This window comes from Amphiura filiformis, chromosome 3 (genome assembly GCF_039555335.1).
Source record: "Amphiura filiformis chromosome 3, Afil_fr2py, whole genome shotgun sequence".
Taxonomy (NCBI): Eukaryota; Metazoa; Echinodermata; class Ophiuroidea; order Amphilepidida; family Amphiuridae; genus Amphiura; species Amphiura filiformis.
Genome location: NC_092630.1, coordinates 13,122,794 through 13,137,496, shown reverse-complemented (window position 1 = coordinate 13,137,496; position 14,703 = coordinate 13,122,794). Strand labels below are relative to the sequence as shown.

At 41.0% G+C, this 14,703-nt stretch overlaps 1 protein-coding gene and 1 long non-coding RNA gene across 5 annotated transcripts in view; one reads left to right on the top strand and one right to left on the bottom strand.

Annotated features, from left to right (window-relative positions):
- The window catches only part of LOC140148067 (uncharacterized), a 467,679-nt gene extending 465,453 nt beyond the window's left edge, over nucleotides 1–2,226 (bottom strand). Inside the window, exon 1 of the long non-coding RNA XR_011858439.1 lies at nucleotides 1,770–2,226. This is a non-coding gene — a long non-coding RNA (uncharacterized lncRNA). The remainder of the gene's footprint in view (nucleotides 1–1,769) is intronic.
- Nucleotides 1–14,703, top strand: part of LOC140148064 (acylamino-acid-releasing enzyme-like) — a 66,919-nt gene that overhangs the window by 9,324 nt on the left and 42,892 nt on the right. For 3 of the 4 annotated variants that reach the window (XM_072169918.1, XM_072169916.1, XM_072169917.1), the window contains exons 5-8: nucleotides 643–770; nucleotides 1,293–1,430; nucleotides 2,655–2,746; nucleotides 3,197–3,237. In XM_072169918.1, the coding sequence (XP_072026019.1) occupies nucleotides 643–770; nucleotides 1,293–1,430; nucleotides 2,655–2,746; nucleotides 3,197–3,237 (399 nt within the window). Of the gene's footprint in view, nucleotides 1–642; nucleotides 771–1,292; nucleotides 1,431–2,654; nucleotides 2,747–2,791; nucleotides 2,884–3,196; nucleotides 3,238–14,703 lie in introns of all 4 variants that reach the window. The other variant, XM_072169915.1, reaches the window with a different exon arrangement.

Here is a 14,703-nt window from a genome sequence, read left to right as displayed (position 1 = left end):
GGAATTTTCTCATATTCAGAACTCTCACAGTTAAAAGCCACTAATATCAGGTGAAACTATATTATTTAGATGCTAAATGATCAAAAACTCAACATAGGTTGACCTGAGACTTTTCTTGTTTTAACGCACTGAACCGTAAACACCTTAAAATGGCAGTGCGTATGAATTTTGGTACTATTGCAACAAAAATGGCATATAATGAGAGAAAATATACCATTTTGAAGCATCAAACCCTAAAAAGTACTTTTTTGGCTATATAACTTGATCAATTTCAGCGATTTTAATGCAGTCTTTTCAGATGCCATGCAAACAAATAGTTACTCGTTGTATTTCCATGTATCGCCCAGGCCTATTAGTGGTATGTAACCTGAAGGGGCAAATCCAACCAGTAGGAATAAGAGAGCATACCTAGACTAAACCCTAAACCACATGACTTGGGGATGATTTGAATTGACCGCCACTTGAGATGAGTCAGGTATTTATTCCTAGATTTATGTTAAAAAAGACTCGCATAGCAGCAGACAAACCATCCTAAATCTTCCATGCGATTTACAGTTACATTGAGGTCAGCATTCACATCATGCTCATCATATATATATGACAATATATAGTATATCACTGTTGGCTGTTTTTTTTCTATAGATTATTTCAGTTGTTTAGAATGGTCATCATGTGAAACCCAGTTAGTGTATATTGCTGAAAAGAAACAGCCGAAGAAGGTGTCTTACTTTGATCCCAAGAAAACTAAAGATGGTGATGAAGTGGTTAAGGTATTTATTAATTTTACATACAGATATAAGTTTAAACATTGAAGATTACTTTGTTTTTAAACAATAAGAAGATCTCAGCCCGGTCTCGACCTTTTTAGTTGATATATTTTGTAATAGTTTTGCAACAGTATCATGTTAAAATAAACAGTATATATGTTCTTATTGGTTATTATCATGCAGGAAAAATTGAAACTATTATCAATAAAATAATAGGTGTTAGTAAATTGTCAGTTGGCAAATTCAGATACAGAATAACCCTGTAACGATCATATTTTGAAAAATAAGCAAATTTGGAAACATTTGAGAAAGGAACCAGATTTTTACTCTCTAACAATAATATGTAATTTGTATTGTTTAGAAGGGTTTTATTTTGTAGAGTTTTAATGGTTACAAAATAATAGCTGTTAATAGACAGTTTACGATTTCTGTATTTTACATTTTACATACATCACACATGGCAGCTAATGCAGACTGCGCATTTGTACACAAATAACCCCTTCATTCTTCATTGTTGCATTGCAGGGAACAGAGCATGAATTCCTGGAAGACTGGGGTGAGACTCTGGTATCACGACATCATCCTGTCATTTGTATCATGGACCTTACCACAGAAACTGTCAAGATAGTAGAAGGAATTGATGAGGATATGTCTCCGGGTCAGGTGAGAAAAAACAACATAACTTCAGAAAATCCTCCACACACACAGAGTATAGTTTCCGCAAGATTCTTCACAGCGGTCTGCCAGTTTACGCTTCTTTATTATGTAAATACAGAAGTTGGGGTTCTGATTGGCTAATTGAATCACGCATCATCACATCAACACCTCATTTGCGCAACAATGTGTGACCTAATTCTTTAGGCAGTCAGACACCGCTGAGATAATTTACTGAATACTATAATTTAAATAGGAAGTCAACTTCTGAAAACTCTAATAGATTTGTATGAAATGCATATAACTTCTGTGAAAAGCATACTTTACACATGCGCACATTGTTATGACATGCATCATCATCATCATCATCATCAGTCGGCTGCGGAGCAGGCGACTACAAGCTTTCTCCAACTAATGCGATCTTGGGCAAGCGAAACAATTTTATTTGGCTGCAGCATCCCTTCAGTATCTCCCAGGAGGTGCTGGACATACTGTAAGTACAGTGTGCGTGGCGCCTCGGTTTCCTCTTCCCATGTGGTGGAATATAAAGCGCATATTCTTTCACAGGCTCGCCATCTTCAAGACGCAGTATATGGGCCGAGAAATTTGAGTTGATGAATCTTGACTCTGGCAACCAGTGGAGTGGTGTTGGTCAGGTTGTAGATGGTTTCATTTGGAATCCGATCCACACGCTTGATGTTTAACATGACTCTGTAGCAAGATGTTGCAAATGCATTGATCTTGTTTTCCATGTCCTTGGTAATTACCCATGACTCGCACCCGCACAGAAAGACAGTAACACACATTGTCTGAAACAGCTTGATTTTTGCAAATTCACAGCTTGACATGCAAATTGGTCCATTCCAGTTAAACCACATAATCCCTTTGGAGACATTACCTTAATCACCCACAGAGGGTGTGTGAATCTTGTGTTAGTCTCTCAGTTGTAAAAATTTAAGATAAAATGTTCACCAAGATTTCATTAGTTGCTTCTTAATCCAAAGAACTACAACTACAATGTTCAATCCTACAAACTAAAAAAAGAAAATATCACAAGAAACACTTGTTAAAGGATTGCTTAACATATGGGATGACAATGTCAAAAGTAGTAAAAATTCTTTTAAAAAAAAGTTTTCAGTAAAATACTCATTAATTAAGGTTCTGAAATCTAAGCACTGATTCAAATTCAAATGCTTTATACTGATCTCTCGTTTGGTATGGTTTTCACTGCAGGCTTCTTGGGCCCCAGATGACAGTGGCATAGTGTTCGTAGGTGCCTGTCATGAGCCATATAGATTGGGGATGAGAGCATGCTTCATTAGAAGGTTAGTGAGAATCTAATGAAATCATAAACAATGTTTTTATTAAAGGTTGAATTTGCACCTGGTGATGATGGGGTTGTGTTTATCTGTGTCAGCAATGAGCCATACAGGGTAGGCGTGAGAGGCATGTTTAATATGAGGTAGGTTACTTGATTTGATTTGCAATATGTCATGCAGATGATGAAGTTATATCAGGGCTGTGGCACTCACTCACATTTGCTCCCTGCACAAGTGGATGAAGTTTTTTTTTCAATGGCATTTCATTGACTAGGAGCATAACAGTTTTTATGACGCCACTTTCATCGCTGATCGGCAGAGCGTCTGCCAATATCTAGTCAATAAGTGAATTAATCCAAGCCTAGCATCGTCTGCTCACAAAATTGGCAAGTGATTTTACCAAAAGAGAATGAAAATTATGTAATAATTTTATTTCCATATTTCTCTGTTGTATAGGAGTGCAGTGTATTATGCTGATCTAAAGACTAATAATATTTGTAAGTATAATAAAATGTATTGATCCAAATAAAAAACAATCATGAAAATTGCTGTCTCTTACCTGCACATGCTATATATAGCTATGGTGCAAAGAGTATAAATGTTGATGAGATAGTAAAAACTATCAAACAGCATTGGATGATTTGAAACTAGAATATTATTGGTAGCCAACCAGTGAGGCAGGGGTTAATTACTTAAGCACGCTGCTAGCATGGCCAAGTAAATCATTAAATTATTCAATACATAAGCTTGTGCCTACAGATTGCATTTTATTCCACATTTTGAATGGAACTAGGCAAACTAATGAATATTGAATAATGAAGAAGTTACTGTTTGTTTTCTGAAAATATGTGATGGGAAACTAAGAATTGACTTTGCAGGGCCTAATATATGATGGGATGAATGTATGAGAAAATATGTGTATAGCCACCTTAAAAGCTATGTTCATTTGCTACGCCTGGTGGTAGTTTACATCTCTTTATATCCAATCTGTTTTCTTTCATTTGTAGCTTTACTAAGTGCCTCAGACCGGCATGTACACTCTGTAAGATTCAGCCCTGACTGTTGATATCCAATCTGTTTTCTTTCATTTGTAGCTATTTACTGAGTGCCTCTGACCGGCATGTACACTCTGTAAGATTCAGCCCTGACTGTTGATATCCAATCTGTTTTCTTTCATTTGTAGCTTTACTGAGTGCCTCTGACCGGCATGTACACTCTGTAAGATTCAGCCCTGACTGTTGATATCCAATCTGTTTTCTTTCATTTGTAGCTTTACTGAGTGCCTCAGACCGGCATGTACACTCTGTAAGATTCAGCCCTGACTGTTGATATCCAATCTGTTTTCTTTCATTTGTAGCTTTACTAAGTGCCTCAGATCTGCATGTACACTCTGTAAGATTCAGCCCTGACTGTTGATATCCAATCTGTTTTCTTTCATTTGTAGCTTTACTGAGTGCCTCAGACCGGCATGTACACTCTGTAAGATTCAGCCCTGACTGTTGATATCCAATCTGTTTTCTTTCATTTGTAGCTTTACTGAGTGCCTCAGACCGGCATGTACACTCTGTAAGATTCAGCCCTGACTGTTGATATCCAATCTGTTTTCTTTCATTTGTAGCTATTTACTGAGTGCCTCAGACCGGCATGTACGCTCTGTAAGATTCAGCCCTGACTGTTGATATCCAATCTGTTTTCTTTCATTTGTAGCTTTACTGAGTGCCTCAGACCGGCATGTACGCTCTGTAAGATTCAGCCCTGACTGTTGATATCCAATCTGTTTTCTTTCATTTGTAGCTTTACTGAGTGCCTCAGACCGGCATGTACGCTCTGTAAGATTCAGCCCTGACTGTTGATATCCAATCTGTTTTCTTTCATTTGTAGCTTTACTGAGTGCCTCAGACCGGCATGTACACTCTGTAAGATTCAGCCCTGACTGTTGATATCCAATCTGTTTTCTTTCATTTGTAGCTTTACTAAGTGCCTCTGACCGGCATGTACGCTCTGTAAGATTCAGCCCTGACTGTTGATATCCAATCTGTTTTCTTTCATTTGTAGCTTTACTGAGTGCCTCAGACCGGCATGTACGCTCTGTAAGATTCAGCCCTGACTGTTGATATCCAATCTGTTTTCTTTCATTTGTAGCTTTACTGAGTGCCTCAGACCGGCTTGTACGCTCTGTAAGATTCAGCCCTGACTGTTGATATCCTGACTGCCCTGACTGTTGATATCCAATCTGTTTTCTTTCATTTGTAGCTTTACTAAGTGCCTCTGACCGGCATGTACGCTCTGTAAGATTCAGCCCTGACTGTTGATATCCAATCTGTTTTCTTTCATTTGTAGCTTTACTAAGTGCCTCTGACCGGCATGTACACTCTGTAAGATTCAGCCCTGACTGTTGATATCCAATCTGTTTTCTTTCATTTGTAGCTTTACTAAGTGCCTCTGACCGGCATGTACGCTCTGTAAGATTCAGCCCTGACTGTTGATATCCAATCTGTTTTCTTTCATTTGTAGCTTTACTAAGTGCCTCTGACCGGCATGTACACTCTGTAAGATTCAGCCCTGACTGTTGATATCCAATCTGTTTTCTTTCATTTGTAGCTTTACTAAGTGCCTCTGACCGGCATGTACGCTCTGTAAGATTCAGCCCTGACTGTTGATATCCAATCTGTTTTCTTTCATTTGTAGCTTTACTGAGTGCCTCAGACCGGCATGTACGCTCTGTAAGATTCAGCCCTGACTGTTGATATCCAATCTGTTTTCTTTCATTTGTAGCTTTACTAAGTGCCTCTGACCGGCATGTACGCTCTGTAAGATTCAGCCCTGACTGTTGATATCCAATCTGTTTTCTTTCATTTGTAGCTTTACTAAGTGCCTCTGACCGGCATGTACACTCTGTAAGATTCAGCCCTGACTGTTGATATCCAATCTGTTTTCTTTCATTTGTAGCTTTACTAAGTGCCTCTGACCGGCATGTACGCTCTGTAAGATTCAGCCCTGACTGTTGATATCCAATCTGTTTTCTTTCATTTGTAGCTTTACTGAGTGCCTCAGACCGGCATGTACGCTCTGTAAGATTCAGCCCTGACTGTTGATATCCAATCTGTTTTCTTTCATTTGTAGCTTTACTGAGTGCCTCAGACCGGCATGTACACTCTGTAAGATTCAGCCCTGACTGTTGATATCCAATCTGTTTTCTTTCATTTGTAGCTTTACTGAGTGCCTCAGACCGGCATGTACGCTCTGTAAGATTCAGCCCTGACTGTTGATATCCAATCTGTTTTCTTTCATTTGTAGCTTTACTAAGTGCCTCAGACCGGCATGTACACTCTGTAAGATTCAGCCCTGACTGTTGATATCCAATCTGTTTTCTTTCATTTGTAGCTTTACTGAGTGCCTCAGACCAGCATGTACGCTCTGTAAGATTCAGCCCTGACTGTTGATATCCAATCTGTTTTCTTTCATTTGTAGCTTTACTGAGTGCCTCTGACCGGCATGTACACTCTGTAAGATTCAGCCCTGACTGTTGATATCCAATCTGTTTTCTTTCATTTGTAGCTTTACTGAGTGCCTCAGACCGGCATGTACACTCTGTAAGATTCAGCCCTGACTGTTGATATCCAATCTGTTTTCTTTCATTTGTAGCTTTACTGAGTGCCTCAGACCGGCATGTACACTCTGTAAGATTCAGCCCTGACTGTTGATATCCAATCTGTTTTCTTTCATTTGTAGCTTTACTGAGTGCCTCAGACCGGCATGTACACTCTGTAAGATTCAGCCCTGACTGTTGATATCCAATCTGTTTTCTTTCATTTGTAGCTTTACTGAGTGCCTCAGACCGGCATGTACACTCTGTAAGATTCAGCCCTGACTGTTGATATCCAATCTGTTTTCTTTCATTTGTAGCTTTACTGAGTGCCTCTGACCGGCATGTACACTCTGTAAGATTCAGCCCTGACTGTTGATATCCAATCTGTTTTCTTTCATTTGTAGCTTTACTAAGTGCCTCTGACCGGCATGTACACTCTGTAAGATTCAGCCCTGACTGTTGATATCCAATCTGTTTTCTTTCATTTGTAGCTTTACTGAGTGCCTCTGACCGGCATGTACACTCTGTAAGATTCAGCCCTGACTGTTGATATCCAATCTGTTTTCTTTCATTTGTAGCTTTACTGAGTGCCTCAGACCGGCATGTACACTCTGTAAGATTCAGCCCTGACTGTTGATATCCAATCTGTTTTCTTTCATTTGTAGCTTTACTGAGTGCCTCAGACCGGCATGTACGCTCTGTAAGATTCAGCCCTGACTGTTGATATCCAATCTGTTTTCTTTCATTTGTAGCTTTACTGAGTGCCTCAGACCGGCATGTACACTCTGTAAGATTCAGCCCTGACTGTTGATATCCAATCTGTTTTCTTTCATTTGTAGCTTTACTGAGTGCCTCAGACCGGCATGTACACTCTGTAAGATTCAGCCCTGACTGTTGATATCCAATCTGTTTTCTTTCATTTGTAGCTTTACTGAGTGCCTCAGACCGGCATGTACGCTCTGTAAGATTCAGCCCTGACTGTTGATATCCAATCTGTTTTCTTTCATTTGTAGCTTTACTGAGTGCCTCAGACCGGCATGTACGCTCTGTAAGATTCAGCCCTGACTGTTGATATCCAATCTGTTTTCTTTCATTTGTAGCTTTACTGAGTGCCTCAGACCAGCATGTACGCTCTGTAAGATTCAGCCCTGACTGTTGATATCCAATCTGTTTTCTTTCATTTGTAGCTATTTACTGAGTGCCTCTGACCGGCATGTACACTCTGTAAGATTCAGCCCTGACTGTTGATATCCAATCTGTTTTCTTTCATTTGTAGCTTTACTGAGTGCCTCAGACCGGCATGTACACTCTGTAAGATTCAGCCCTGACTGTTGATATCCAATCTGTTTTCTTTCATTTGTAGCTTTACTGAGTGCCTCAGACCGGCATGTACACTCTGTAAGATTCAGCCCTGACTGTTGATATCCAATCTGTTTTCTTTCATTTGTAGCTTTACTGAGTGCCTCAGACCGGCATGTACACTCTGTAAGATTCAGCCCTGACTGTTGATATCCAATCTGTTTTCTTTCATTTGTAGCTTTACTGAGTGCCTCAGACCGGCATGTACGCTCTGTAAGATTCAGCCCTGACTGTTGATATCCAATCTGTTTTCTTTCATTTGTAGCTTTACTGAGTGCCTCAGACCGGCATGTACACTCTGTAAGATTCAGCCCTGACTGTTGATATCCAATCTGTTTTCTTTCATTTGTAGCTTTACTGAGTGCCTCAGACCAGCATGTACACTCTGTAAGATTCAGCCCTGACTGTTGATATCCAATCTGTTTTCTTTCATTTGTAGCTTTACTGAGTGCCTCTGACCGGCATGTACACTCTGTAAGATTCAGCCCTGACTGTTGATATCCAATCTGTTTTCTTTCATTTGTAGCTTTACTGAGTGCCTCAGACCGGCATGTACACTCTGTAAGATTCAGCCCTGACTGTTGATATCCAATCTGTTTTCTTTCATTTGTAGCTTTACTGAGTGCCTCAGACCGGCATGTACACTCTGTAAGATTCAGCCCTGACTGTTGATATCCAATCTGTTTTCTTTCATTTGTAGCTTTACTGAGTGCCTCAGACCGGCATGTACACTCTGTAAGATTCAGCCCTGACTGTTGATATCCAATCTGTTTTCTTTCATTTGTAGCTTTACTGAGTGCCTCAGACCGGCATGTACACTCTGTAAGATTCAGCCCTGACTGTTGATATCCAATCTGTTTTCTTTCATTTGTAGCTTTACTAAGTGCCTCTGACCGGCATGTACACTCTGTAAGATTCAGCCCTGACTGTTGATATCCAATCTGTTTTCTTTCATTTGTAGCTTTACTAAGTGCCTCTGACCGGCATGTACACTCTGTAAGATTCAGCCCTGACTGTTGATATCCAATCTGTTTTCTTTCATTTGTAGCTTTACTGAGTGCCTCAGACCGGCATGTACACTCTGTAAGATTCAGCCCTGACTGTTGATATCCAATCTGTTTTCTTTCATTTGTAGCTTTACTGAGTGCCTCAGACCGGCATGTACACTCTGTAAGATTCAGCCCTGACTGTTGATATCCAATCTGTTTTCTTTCATTTGTAGCTTTACTGAGTGCCTCAGACCGGCATGTACACTCTGTAAGATTCAGCCCTGACTGTTGATATCCAATCTGTTTTCTTTCATTTGTAGCTTTACTGAGTGCCTCAGACCGGCATGTACACTCTGTAAGATTCAGCCCTGACTGTTGATATCCAATCTGTTTTCTTTCATTTGTAGCTTTACTGAGTGCCTCAGACCGGCATGTACGCTCTGTAAGATTCAGCCCTGACTGTTGATATCCAATCTGTTTTCTTTCATTTGTAGCTTTACTGAGTGCCTCAGACCGGCATGTACGCTCTGTAAGATTCAGCCCTGACTGTTGATATCCAATCTGTTTTCTTTCATTTGTAGCTTTACTGAGTGCCTCAGACCGGCATGTACGCTCTGTAAGATTCAGCCCTGACTGTTGATATCCAATCTGTTTTCTTTCATTTGTAGCTTTACTGAGTGCCTCAGACCGGCATGTACACTCTGTAAGATTCAGCCCTGACTGTTGATATCCAATCTGTTTTCTTTCATTTGTAGCTTTACTGAGTGCCTCAGACCGGCATGTACACTCTGTAAGATTCAGCCCTGACTGTTGATATCCAATCTGTTTTCTTTCATTTGTAGCTTTACTGAGTGCCTCTGACCGGCATGTACGCTCTGTAAGATTCAGCCCTGACTGTTGATATCCAATCTGTTTTCTTTCATTTGTAGCTTTACTGAGTGCCTCAGACCGGCATGTACACTCTGTAAGATTCAGCCCTGACTGTTGATATCCAATCTGTTTTCTTTCATTTGTAGCTTTACTGAGTGCCTCAGACCGGCATGTACACTCTGTAAGATTCAGCCCTGACTGTTGATATCCAATCTGTTTTCTTTCATTTGTAGCTTTACTGAGTGCCTCAGACCGGCATGTACACTCTGTAAGATTCAGCCCTGACTGTTGATATCCAATCTGTTTTCTTTCATTTGTAGCTTTACTGAGTGCCTCAGACCGGCATGTACACTCTGTAAGATTCAGCCCTGACTGTTGATATCCAATCTGTTTTCTTTCATTTGTAGCTTTACTGAGTGCCTCAGACCGGCATACACTCTGTAAGATTCAGCCCTGACTGTTGATATCCAATCTGTTTTCTTTCATTTGTAGCTTTACTGAGTGCCTCAGACCGGCATGTACACTCTGTAAGATTCAGCCCTGACTGTTGATATCCAATCTGTTTTCTTTCATTTGTAGCTTTACTGAGTGCCTCTGACCGGCATGTACACTCTGTAAGATTCAGCCCTGACTGTTGATATCCAATCTGTTTTCTTTCATTTGTAGCTTTACTGAGTGCCTCTGACCGGCATGTACACTCTGTAAGATTCAGCCCTGACTGTTGATATCCAATCTGTTTTCTTTCATTTGTAGCTTTACTGAGTGCCTCTGACCGGCATGTACACTCTGTAAGATTCAGCCCTGACTGTTGATATCCAATCTGTTTTCTTTCATTTGTAGCTTTACTGAGTGCCTCAGACCGGCATGTACACTCTGTAAGATTCAGCCCTGACTGTTGATATCCAATCTGTTTTCTTTCATTTGTAGCTTTACTGAGTGCCTCAGACCGGCATGTACGCTCTGTAAGATTCAGCCCTGACTGTTGATATCCAATCTGTTTTCTTTCATTTGTAGCTTTACTGAGTGCCTCAGACCGGCATGTACGCTCTGTAAGATTCAGCCCTGACTGTTGATATCCAATCTGTTTTCTTTCATTTGTAGCTTTACTGAGTGCCTCAGACCGGCATGTACACTCTGTAAGATTCAGCCCTGACTGTTGATATCCAATCTGTTTTCTTTCATTTGTAGCTTTACTGAGTGCCTCAGACCGGCATGTACACTCTGTAAGATTCAGCCCTGACTGTTGATATCCAATCTGTTTTCTTTCATTTGTAGCTTTACTGAGTGCCTCAGACCGGCATGTACACTCTGTAAGATTCAGCCCTGACTGTTGATATCCAATCTGTTTTCTTTCATTTGTAGCTTTACTGAGTGCCTCAGACCGGCATGTACGCTCTGTAAGATTCAGCCCTGACTGTTGATATCCAATCTGTTTTCTTTCATTTGTAGCTTTACTGAGTGCCTCAGACCGGCATGTACACTCTGTAAGATTCAGCCCTGACTGTTGATATCCAATCTGTTTTCTTTCATTTGTAGCTTTACTGAGTGCCTCAGACCGGCATGTACGCTCTGTAAGATTCAGCCCTGACTGTTGATATCCAATCTGTTTTCTTTCATTTGTAGCTTTACTGAGTGCCTCAGACCGGCATGTACGCTCTGTAAGATTCAGCCCTGACTGTTGATATCCAATCTGTTTTCTTTCATTTGTAGCTTTACTGAGTGCCTCAGACCGGCATGTACACTCTGTAAGATTCAGCCCTGACTGTTGATATCCAATCTGTTTTCTTTCATTTGTAGCTTTACTGAGTGCCTCAGACCGGCATGTACACTCTGTAAGATTCAGCCCTGACTGTTGATATCCAATCTGTTTTCTTTCATTTGTAGCTTTACTGAGTGCCTCAGACCGGCATGTACGCTCTGTAAGATTCAGCCCTGACTGTTGATATCCAATCTGTTTTCTTTCATTTGTAGCTTTACTGAGTGCCTCAGACCGGCATGTACACTCTGTAAGATTCAGCCCTGACTGTTGATATCCAATCTGTTTTCTTTCATTTGTAGCTTTACTGAGTGCCTCAGACCGGCATGTACGCTCTGTAAGATTCAGCCCTGACTGTTGATATCCAATCTGTTTTCTTTCATTTGTAGCTTTACTGAGTGCCTCAGACCGGCATGTACGCTCTGTAAGATTCAGCCCTGACTGTTGATATCCAATCTGTTTTCTTTCATTTGTAGCTTTACTGAGTGCCTCAGACCGGCATGTACACTCTGTAAGATTCAGCCCTGACTGTTGATATCCAATCTGTTTTCTTTCATTTGTAGCTTTACTGAGTGCCTCTGACCGGCATGTACACTCTGTAAGATTCAGCCCTGACTGTTGATATCCAATCTGTTTTCTTTCATTTGTAGCTTTACTGAGTGCCTCAGACCGGCATGTACACTCTGTAAGATTCAGCCCTGACTGTTGATATCCAATCTGTTTTCTTTCATTTGTAGCTTTACTGAGTGCCTCAGACCGGCATGTACACTCTGTAAGATTCAGCCCTGACTGTTGATATCCAATCTGTTTTCTTTCATTTGTAGCTTTACTGAGTGCCTCAGACCGGCATGTACACTCTGTAAGATTCAGCCCTGACTGTTGATATCCAATCTGTTTTCTTTCATTTGTAGCTTTACTGAGTGCCTCAGACCGGCATGTACACTCTGTAAGATTCAGCCCTGACTGTTGATATCCAATCTGTTTTCTTTCATTTGTAGCTTTACTGAGTGCCTCAGACCGGCATGTACACTCTGTAAGATTCAGCCCTGACTGTTGATATCCAATCTGTTTTCTTTCATTTGTAGCTTTACTGAGTGCCTCAGACCGGCATGTACACTCTGTAAGATTCAGCCCTGACTGTTGATATCCAATCTGTTTTCTTTCATTTGTAGCTTTACTGAGTGCCTCAGACCGGCATGTACACTCTGTAAGATTCAGCCCTGACTGTTGATATCCAATCTGTTTTCTTTCATTTGTAGCTTTACTGAGTGCCTCAGACCGGCATGTACACTCTGTAAGATTCAGCCCTGACTGTTGATATCCAATCTGTTTTCTTTCATTTGTAGCTTTACTGAGTGCCTCAGACCGGCATGTACACTCTGTAAGATTCAGCCCTGACTGTTGATATCCAATCTGTTTTCTTTCATTTGTAGCTTTACTGAGTGCCTCAGACCGGCATGTACACTCTGTAAGATTCAGCCCTGACTGTTGATATCCAATCTGTTTTCTTTCATTTGTAGCTTTACTGAGTGCCTCAGACCGGCATGTACGCTCTGTAAGATTCAGCCCTGACTGTTGATATCCAATCTGTTTTCTTTCATTTGTAGCTTTACTGAGTGCCTCAGACGGCATGTACACTCTGTAAGATTCAGCCCTGACTGTTGATATCCAATCTGTTTTCTTTCATTTGTAGCTTTACTGAGTGCCTCAGACCGGCATGTACGCTCTGTAAGATTCAGCCCTGACTGTTGATATCCAATCTGTTTTCTTTCATTTGTAGCTTTACTGAGTGCCTCAGACCGGCATGTACGCTCTGTAAGATTCAGCCCTGACTGTTGATATCCAATCTGTTTTCTTTCATTTGTAGCTTTACTGAGTGCCTCAGACCGGCATGTACGCTCTGTAAGATTCAGCCCTGACTGTTGATATCCAATCTGTTTTCTTTCATTTGTAGCTTTACTGAGTGCCTCAGACCGGCATGTACACTCTGTAAGATTCAGCCCTGACTGTTGATATCCAATCTGTTTTCTTTCATTTGTAGCTTTACTGAGTGCCTCAGACCGGCATGTACACTCTGTAAGATTCAGCCCTGACTGTTGATATCCAATCTGTTTTCTTTCATTTGTAGCTTTACTGAGTGCCTCAGACCGGCATGTACACTCTGTAAGATTCAGCCCTGACTGTTGATATCCAATCTGTTTTCTTTCATTTGTAGCTTTACTGAGTGCCTCAGACCGGCATGTACACTCTGTAAGATTCAGCCCTGACTGTTGATATCCAATCTGTTTTCTTTCATTTGTAGCTTTACTGAGTGCCTCAGACCGGCATGTACACTCTGTAAGATTCAGCCCTGACTGTTGATATCCAATCTGTTTTCTTTTCATTTGTAGCTTTACTGAGTGCCTCAGACCGGCATGTACACTCTGTAAGATTCAGCCCTGACTGTTGATATCCAATCTGTTTTCTTTCATTTGTAGCTTTACTGAGTGCCTCAGACCGGCATGTACACTCTGTAAGATTCAGCCCTGACTGTTGATATCCAATCTGTTTTCTTTCATTTGTAGCTTTACTGAGTGCCTCAGACCGGCATGTACACTCTGTAAGATTCAGCCCTGACTGTTGATATCCAATCTGTTTTCTTTCATTTGTAGCTTTACTGAGTGCCTCAGACCGGCATGTACACTCTGTAAGATTCAGCCCTGACTGTTGATATCCAATCTGTTTTCTTTCATTTGTAGCTTTACTAAGTGCCTCTGACCGGCATGTACACTCTGTAAGATTCAGCCCTGACTGTTGATATCCAATCTGTTTTCTTTCATTTGTAGCTTTACTGAGTGCCTCAGACCGGCATGTACACTCTGTAAGATTCAGCCCTGACTGTTGATATCCAATCTGTTTTCTTTCATTTGTAGCTTTACTGAGTGCCTCAGACCGGCATGTACACTCTGTAAGATTCAGCCCTGACTGTTGATATCCAATCTGTTTTCTTTCATTTGTAGCTTTACTGAGTGCCTCAGACCGGCATGTACGCTCTGTAAGATTCAGCCCTGACTGTTGATATCCAATCTGTTTTCTTTCATTTGTAGCTTTACTGAGTGCCTCAGACCGGCATGTACGCTCTGTAAGATTCAGCCCTGACTGTTGATATCCAATCTGTTTTCTTTCATTTGTAGCTTTACTGAGTGCCTCAGACCGGCATGTACACTCTGTAAGATTCAGCCCTGACTGTTGATATCCAATCTGTTTTCTTTCATTTGTAGCTTTACTGAGTGCCTCAGACCGGCATGTACGCTCTGTAAGATTCAGCCCTGACTGTTGATATCCAATCTGTTTTCTTTCATTTGTAGCTTTACTGAGTGCCTCAGACCGGCATGTACGCTCTGTAAGATTCAGCCCTGAC